This window comes from Pristiophorus japonicus, unplaced genomic scaffold, assembly GCF_044704955.1.
Source record: "Pristiophorus japonicus isolate sPriJap1 unplaced genomic scaffold, sPriJap1.hap1 HAP1_SCAFFOLD_4199, whole genome shotgun sequence".
Classification (NCBI taxonomy): Eukaryota; Metazoa; Chordata; class Chondrichthyes; family Pristiophoridae; genus Pristiophorus; species Pristiophorus japonicus.
Genome location: NW_027254089.1, coordinates 108 through 9180, shown reverse-complemented (window position 1 = coordinate 9180; position 9073 = coordinate 108). Strand labels below are relative to the sequence as shown.

General features: G+C 54.1%; 1 protein-coding gene across 1 annotated transcript; it reads left to right on the top strand.

Annotated features, from left to right (window-relative positions):
- Positions 1 to 628: 628 nt before the first annotated feature.
- Positions 629 to 8669, top strand: LOC139250743 (beta-1,4-galactosyltransferase 3-like; the record flags this gene model as incomplete). Its single annotated transcript, XM_070873110.1, has 3 exons — positions 629 to 737; positions 2069 to 2739; positions 8434 to 8669. Coding segments are annotated over exons 2-3 (504 nt in total), but the record flags the coding sequence as incomplete, so codon positions are not given.
- Between the last annotated feature and the right edge of the window lie 404 nt (positions 8670 to 9073).

Below are 9073 nucleotides of genomic sequence, written 5' to 3'. Positions count from 1 at the left end.
CTCCGACAGTGCGGCGCTCCCTCAGTACTGCCCCTCCGACAGTGCGGCACTCCCTCAGTACTGCCCCTCCGACAGTGCGGCACTCCCTCAGTACTGCCCCTCCGACAGTGCGGCACTCCCTCTGTACTGCCCCTCCGACAGTGCGGCACTCCCTCAGTACTGCCCCTCCGACAGTGCGGCACTCCCTCAGTACTGCCCCTCCGACAGTGCGGCGCTCCCTCAGTACCGCCCCTCCGACAGTGCGGCGCTCCCTCAGTACCGCCCCTCCGACAGCGCAGTAAGGCGCTCCCTCAGTACCGCCCCTCCGACAGCGCAGTGCGGCACTCCCTCAGTACTGCCCCTCCGACAGTGCAGTGCGGCGCTCCCTCAGTACTGCCCCTCCGACAGTGCGGCACTCCCTCAGTACTGCCCCTCCGACAGTGCAGTGCGGCGCTCCCTCAGTACTGCCCCTCCGACAGTGCGGCGCTCCCTCAGTACTGCCCCTCCGACAGCGCAGTACGGCACTCCCTCAGTACTGCCCCTCCGACAGCGCAGTGCGGTGCTCCCTCAGTACTGGCACTGGGAGTGTTGGCCTGGATTTTTGTGCACTGGTCTGTGGAGCGGGACTTGAACACACAAGCCACCTGACTCAATGGCGAGAGTGCTGTACACTGCGTCACTGGCTGACATGTACATTCTCCAGCGGGTCTAGCTCATGTTAACCATGATGCGATGACTCATATTGTTGCGATATTTCAGTGAGTGCTTGTGCAATCTACAGAACAGGCTCCCTCTGGAGCAAGATGGTGACGATTCATTCAAATGCAAATTCGAAGTGTTTTCCGAGAACACACCTGGATCCAGTCGTGAAGTAATGTGATACTTGGACGTTGGAGTACATGGTGGAACAGGAAACGTTGTACCTCTGGTTCCTCGAGCTCTCCTCCACTCCTCCCCTCGTGTCTGTGTCTGTTGTGGACTCGCTGTTCGAGATTGATTTAAAAAAAAAACATAAGAATTAGGAGCAGGAGTCGGCCATTCGGCCCCTCGAGCCTGCTCCGCCATTCAATGAGATCGCGGCTGGTCTTCGACCTCAACTCCACTTTCCCGCCCGATCCCTCGATTCCCTCCATATCCAATGATCTCTCGATCTCAGCCCTGAATATACTCCAAGACTGAGCCTCCACAGTCCTCGGGGGCAGAGAATTTGGAACAGTGGGATTGTGTGCAGTGGGAGTGAATGGGAATGGGTTTGGGTTCGTTGGGATTGTGTACAGTGGGAGTGAATGGGGAGGGGTTTGGGTACAGTGGGAGTGAATGGGAAGGGGTTTGGGTACAGTGGGAGTGAATGGGAAGGGGTTTGGGTCCATTGGGAATTGTGTGCTTGGGAGTGAATGGGAAGGGCTTGGGTCTATTGGGATTGTGTACAATGGGAATGAATGGAAAGGGGTTGGGTCTATTGGGACTGTGTACGGAGGGAGTGAATGGGAAGGGGTTTGGGTCCATTGGGATTGTGTACGGAGGGAGTGAATGGGAAGGGGTTTGGGTACAGTGGGAGTGAATGGGAAGGGGTTTGGGTCCATTGGGAATTGTGTGCTTGGGAGTGAATGGGAAGGGCTTGGGTCTATTGGGACTGTGTACGGAGGGAGTGAATGGGAAGGGGTTTGGGTCCATTGGGATTGTGTACGGAGGGAGTGAATGGGAAGGGGTTTGGGTACAGTGGGAGTGAATGGGAAGGGGTTTGGGTCCATTGGGAATTGTGTGCTTGGGAATGAATGGAAAGGGGTTGGGTCTATTGGGACTGTGTACGGAGGGAGTGAATGGGAAGCGGTTTGGGTCCATTGGGATTGTGTACGGAGGGAGTGAATGGGAAGGGGCTTGGGTCTGGTGGGACAGTGTACGGAGGGAGTGAACGGGCAGGGGCTTGGGTCTGGTGGGACTGTGTACGGAGGGAGTGAATGGGCAGGGGCTTGGGTCTATTGGGACTGTGAGTGGGGGTGAAAGAGAAGGGAGTTGGGTCGACCGAAATGCTAACATTTTAGGTTGGGGAATGTTCGTCCTGATTTCCAATGTGCTTCTGTCTTCTCAGATCAATGGGTGCATCACCCAACTGGTGCCTGTTGGTCTAACTGGTGTCCAGCGGTTGCCATGACGTGCCTCACCACATGCCTGACCAGCATGATGTGCCCAAGGACCCCCTCGGTTCGATGTGTTGAAGGAGGTTGCGTTGCTATGTAGCCGACCTGCGATGCCATAAACGAGAGCCACTGTCTGTCTTGAGCAAGCCTTGGCAAGATTTGGGTTGTGAGGTGGTCCTGCTGCAAGAGGGGTGTGGACTGGTCCCATCTCCAGACGGGGCAGCCAGAAGGATATTTTCGGAGGGGAGCGGGAGGCCAATGGCTGGCTGAAGGAAGGAGCGACAGCCGCACTCTGTGAGGAGATATCCCGTTTTTTTTTTCCCCGACCGCGTCCGGCCAAGCGCGATCCGCACAATGGCGCCCAAGCCTCCTGCGAAGGTGCGCTATCTGGTGCTCTTCCTCTGCGTCCAGCTGATGGTGATCGTTCTGCTGTACCGGGAAGGGTCCCGCAGGCGTGTGGCTTATTTCCTGGGGATCCTGTGGAAAAAAGGGACTTCACCCATGGGTGGCCTTCAAAACAACTCGCGGGCCGGAGATGTTTACTTCAACCTGAGCCAGATCGTGCGGCCCGTTCTCAGTGAAGACCAGCTTCCCGATTGCCCGAAGACCTCGCCCTATCTCGGTACGACGCAAAGCTGGGTGGGGTTGTGAGGAGGATGCAAAGAAGCCGCAAGGCGATTTTACATCGGTTGAGTGAGTGGGCAAACACAGGGCAGATGCAGTTGAACGTGGATAAGTGTGACGTTAGCCACTTTGCTCGGGGAAAAACATCAGGTCAAAGTATTATTGAAAGGGTGACGGCTTGGGAAGTGTGGATGTACAGAGGGAGCTGGGTGTCCCTGTACACCAGTCACTGAAAGCAAACATGCCGGGGCAGCAAGCAGTTAGGAAGGCCAATGGTCTGTTGGCCTTCATTGCGAGAGGGTTTGAACACAGGAGCAAGGATGTCTTACTCCAGTTATACAGGGCCTTGGTGAGACCACACCTGGAGTATTGTGTGCAGTTTTGGTCTCCTTACCCAAGGATGGATATACTTGCCACAGAGGGAGTGCAACGAAGGTTCACCAGACTGATTCCTGGGATGACAGGACTGTCGGTATGAGGAGAGATTGGGTCGACTGGGCCTGTATTCACTGGGGTTTAGAAGAATGAGAGGGGATCTCATTGATAGGTATAAAATTCTGACGGAGTTGGACAGACTGGATGTGGGGAGGATGTTTCCCCGGGGCTGGGAAGTCTGGAACAAGGGGTCACACAGTCTCAGGATACGGGGTGGGAAATTTAGGCCCGGGATGAGGTAGGGAGGAGGACCCATTGTGGCCGAGGGACATCTCTGGGAAGGATGTTGTGAGGGGATGCGTTTTGGTTCTGCTAGACACTGTCAACTGTGGCCCAGTGGGTACCGCGCTCTCTCTCTCTCTCTCTCGCCTCTGAGCCAGAAGGTTGTGGGATCAAGCCCCACACCAGGAACGTGAGCGCACATAATCTTGGATGACGCTCCCTGTGTCGTACTGAGGGAGTGCCGCACTGTCGGAGGGGCGGTACTGAGGTAGCGCCGCATTGTCGGAGGGTCAGTACTGAGGGAGCGCCGCACTGTCGGAGGGGCAGTACTGAGGGAGTGCCGCACTGCCGGAGGGGCGGTACTGAGGGAGCGCCGCACTGTCGGAGGGGCAGTACTGAGGGAGTGCTGCACTGTCGGAGGGGCAGTACTGAGGGAGTGCCACACTGTCGGAGGGGCGGTACTGAGGGAGAGCCGCACTGTCGGAGGGGCGGTACTGAGGGAGTGCCGCACTGTCGGAGGGGCGGTACTGAGGGAGCGCCGCACTGTTGGAGGGTCAGTACTGAGGGAGCGCCGCACTGTCGGAGGGGCAGTACTGAGGGAGTGCCGCACTGCCGGAGGGGCGGTACTGAGGGAGCGCCGCACTGTCGGAGGGGCAGTACTGAGGGAGTGCTGCACTGTCGGAGGGGCAGTACTGAGGGAGTGCCACACTGTCGGAGGGGCAGTACTGAGGGAGTGCCGCACTGTCGGAGGGGCAGTACTGAGGGAGTGCTGCACTGTCGGAGGGGCGGTACTGAGGGAGTGCCGCACTGTTGGAGGTGCCATCTTTCGGATGATATGTTAATCTGAGTCCCCCAGCAGTACGGCGCTCCCTCAGTACTGCCCCTCCGACAGTGCGGCGCTCCTTCAGTACTGCCCCTCCGACAGTGCAGCACTCCCTCAGTACTGCCCCTCCGACAGTGCGGCCCAGAATGTCGGGCTGGAACCCACGGACCTCTGACTCCGAGGCGGGAAGGTGTGTCGCGTTGAGACGCGGCTGAAAATACTCGAGTTTCAATCGACATAATTTGTACGGTAGATTGCTCCAAGGGTTGAATCATGAGGAACGGTTGATTTTCCAGGCTGAGAAAGGTGAAATATTAAAAAGGAACAAGGAAGTAGCTGAGAAATTAAACACATACTTTTAGTCTGTCTTCACGGAGAAGCCACAACATTCTTTCCATGTTAGTGGGGTATCGGGTGTCTAGCGAGAATGAGGAACTAAAAGATATTCGTATTGCTAAATAAATAGATCGATTGATCCAGAGCGTGATTGGGGGCCCATGTGCTTCACAGCCAATGAAGTACTTTTGGAGTGTGTGCTCACTGTTGTACTGTGGGAAACGCCAATTTGCGCACAGCAAGCTCCCACTCACAGCGATGTGATAATGACCCGGACGTCTTTATCCCTCAACCAACATCACTGAATAAATATTGGCCCCAACACACCGGGGTGAACTCCCGCTGCTCTGCTTTGAAATAAGTGCTGCAGGATATTTAACGGCCAGCCGAGAGAGCAGAAGGGGCCTCTTAACATCTTATGCGAAGTACTACCCCGCCGACAGTGCGGCGCTCCCTCAGTACTGCCTCTCCGACAGTGCGGCGCTCCCTCAGTACCGCCCCTCCGACAGTGCGGCGCTCCCTCAGTACCGCCCCTCCGACAGCGCGGCGCTCCCTCAGTACTGCCCCTCCGACAGCGCGGCGCTCCCTCAGTACTGCCCCTCCGACAGTGCGGCGCTCCCTCAGTACCGCCCCTCCGACAGTGCGGCGCTCCCTCAGTACTGCCCCTCCGACAGCGCGGCGCTCCCTCAGTACTGCCCCTCCGACAGTGCAGCACTCCCTCAGTACTGCCCCTCCGACAGCGCGGCCCTCCCTCAGTACTGCCCCTCCGACAGTGCGGCGCTCCCTCAGTACTGCCCCTCCAACAGTGCGGCGCTCCCTCAGTACTGCCCCTCCGACAGTACGGCGCTCCCTCAGTACTGCCCCTCCGACAGCGCGGCGCTCCCTCAGTACCTTAATAGACATAATTTGTACCTGAGAATGTGACAAGGGTTACATCACGAGGAGAGATTATACATTAAGTTTGAAAGTGATTTTGTTAAATCAATCCAAAACTAGATTCTTGAATCTAAACAAAGCAAACTAGGTAGGTACGAGGGGAGAGTTGGCCAAGGTCGATTGGTAAACTACATGAAACGGTAAACCAGCAATGCTAAACATTTAAAGAATTAATACATAATTTACGAGAAAAATGCATTTTTTTAAGGCACAAAAATCTTAGAGTGGGAGTGATGCAACCCTGGCTAACGAGAGAAGCTACAGATAGTATTCGATCAAAGGAAGAGGCTTATAATGTTGCCAAAAAAGGCAGTAAGCCCGAGGGTTGGGAGGGTTTTAGAATTGATCAAAGGAGGACCAATAAATGGTTGTAGAAAGGGAAAATAGAATATGAGAGTAAACTAGTGTTTAACGAGACGTAAAAACAGATGGTAAAAACTTCTGTAGGTATGTAAAAAGGCAAAGATTAGCGAAGGTAAATGTGGGTCCCTGACAGGTGGAGACAGGAGAAATTATAATGGGGAATAAAGAAATGGCAGAGAAATTAAACCAATGCTTTGTGCCTGTCTTCACGGAAGAAGATACAATAAACCTATCGGAATTAGTGGAGTATCGTTGGTCTAGCGAGAATGAGGAACTGAAAGAAATTAGTTATTAGTAAAAAAAAAACATAGTACTGGGGAAAATAATGGGACTGAAAGCCGATAAATCCACGCATTTAAAGAATTAATACATAATTTACGAGAAACATGCATTCCTGTAAGGCACAAAAATCCCCGTGGTACTATGATGGCCTACACCCTTGGGTTTTGAAAGAGGTGGTTAGAGAGATAGTGGATGCATTGGTTATCATCTTCCAAACTTCCATAGATTCTAGAACGGTTCCTGCAGATTGGAAGGTAGCTTAATATAACCCCACTATTTAAGAAAGGGGGGAAAGAGAGAAAAGGGGGAACTACAGACCAGTTAGCCCGACATCAGTAGTTGGAAACATGCTAGAATCTATTTTTAAGGACGTGGTAACAGTGCATTTAAAAAAATAATCAGATTGGGCAGAGTTAACATGGATTTATGAAAGGGAAATCATCTTTGACAAATCTGTTGGAGTATTTTGAGGCTGTAACTGGCAGAGTAGATAAGGGGGAACCAGTAGATGTCATGTATTTGGATTTTCTGAAGGCATTCGATAAGGTGCCACACAAGAGGTTATTAAACAAAATTGGGGCTCATGGATTTGGGGGTAATATCCAAGCATGGATTGAGGATTGGTTAACGGACGGGAAACAGAGAGCAGGAATAAACGGGTCATTTTCGGGTTGGCAGACTGTAACTAGTGGGGTGCCGCAGGGATCAGTGCTGGGCCCCCAGCTACTCACAATCTGCAGTACAGCGGGACCTGGGGGTTACTTGTACATGAAACACAAAAGGTTAGTATGCAGGTACAGCAAGTGATCAGGAAGGCCAATGGTATCTTGGCCTTTATTGCAAAGGGGATGGAGTATAAAAGCAGGGAGGTCTTGCTGCAGTTATACAGGGTATTGGTGAGGCCACACCTGGAGTACTGCGTGCAGTTTTGGTTTCCATATTTACGAAAGGATATACTTGCTTTGGAGGCAGTTCCGAGAAGGTTCACTCGGTTGATTCCGGGGATGAGGGGGTTGACTTATGAGGAAAGGTTGAGGAGGTTGGGCCTCTACTCATTGGAATTCAGAAGAATGAGAGGTGATCTTATCGAAACGTATAAGATTATGAGGGGGCTTGACAAGGTGGATGCAGAGAGGATGTTTCCACTGATGGGGGAGACTAGAACTAGGTGGCATAAACTTAGTTTTAAATGGGCGGCCCCTTATTCTGAGATGAGCAGGAATTCCTTCTCTAAAAGTAAATCTGTGGAATTCGCTGCCCCAGAGAGCTGTGGAAGCCGGGACATTGAATATATTTAAGTCAGAGATCGACAGTTTCTTAACCGATCAGGGGATAAGGGGAGCGGGCAGGGAAGTGGAGCAGAGTCCATGATCGGATCAGCCATGATGGTATTAAATGGCGGAGCAGGCTCGAGGGGCCGAATGGCCGACTCCTGCTCCTATTTCTTGTGTTATTTCATAAATTAGGCTTTTGTTCCCTGGAATGTGGAAGGCTCGGGGTGATTTGACTGAGGTTTTTGGTTCGGACTTTAAAAAGAATTGAGAGGGTAGATCGGGAGATACATCTGCTCGCCGGTTGGAGGGAGTCCAGGATAAGGGTACATGACTTAAACTTCAGAGGGATACTGTTCAGGAGGGAAGATAGGAAACGCGTCTTGACACAAAGGGGGTGGGAGCATTGTGGCATTCTCTCCCACACAAAGCAGTAGACTCCTTGGGCTCAGTTCATCATTTTCAGCCTGAGATCGCTAGATTTTTTGTTGGGTAATGGTATTCAAGGAAATGGCACAAAGACGAGTAGATGGAGTTAGGTTGCAGAGCAGTCAGGATCTGATTGAATGGCGGAACAGGCTCGAGGGGCTGAATGGGCCTCCTCCTGTTCCCTGTGTAACAGGCTCGAGGAGCTGAATGGGCCTCCTCCTGTTCCTGTGTAACAGGCTCGAGGAGCTGAATGGGCCTCCTCCTGTTCCTGTGTAACAGGCTCGAGGGGCTGAATGGGCCTCCTCCTCTTCCTGTGTAACAGGCTCGAGGGGCTGAATGGGCCTCCTGTTCCTGTGTAACAGGCCAGAGGGGCTGAATGGGCCTCTTCCTGTTCCTGTGTAACAGGCTCGAGGGGCTGAATGGGCCTCCTCCTGTTCCTGTGTAACAGGCTCGAGGGGCTGAATGGGCCTCCTCCTGTTCCCTGTGTAACAGGCTCGAGGGGCTGAATGGGCCTCCTCCTGTTCCCTGTGTAACAGGCTCGAGGGGCTGAATGGGGCCTAACTGCAGCTTTTGCCGTCTGCTTGCCCCCACACAGGGGGCCCGATCCGTGTGAGCTTCCCCAAGGACCTGACGATGGCGGAGGTGCGGAGGAAGAACCCCTACGTGAGGCCCGGGGGCCAGTACAAGCCGCCGGACTGCGAGTCGTCACGGAACACGGCGGTTATCATCCCGCATCGGAATCGCGAGCAACACCTGAAGTACCTGCTCTACTATCTGCACCCCTTCCTGCAACGGCAGCAACTGAACTATGGCATCTATGTCATCCACCAGGTCAGTCCTCCTGCCCGCCAACCAGGGGGGGCAAGGTTCAGGGCCCACGCCCTCGTAACCCCCATCTCGGACCCCTTCCCCCTCTCTCTCTCCATCTCAGTCCCACACCGCGACATGACCTCCCTCCCCCGCTCTCTCTCTCTCTGCCCCCGCTCTCTCTCTCTCTGCCCCCGCTCTCTCTCTCTCTGCCCCCGCTCTCTCTCTCTCTCTGCCCCCGCGCTCTCTCTCTCTGCCCCCGCTCTCTCTCTCTCTGCCCCCTCTCTCTCTCTCTCTGCCCCCGCTCTCTCTCTCTCTCTGCCCCCGCTCTCTCTCTCTCTCTCTGCCCCCGCTCTCTCTCTCTCTGCCCCCGCTCTCTCTCTCTCTGCCCCCGCCCTCTCTCTCTCTGCCCCCGCCCTCTCTCTCTC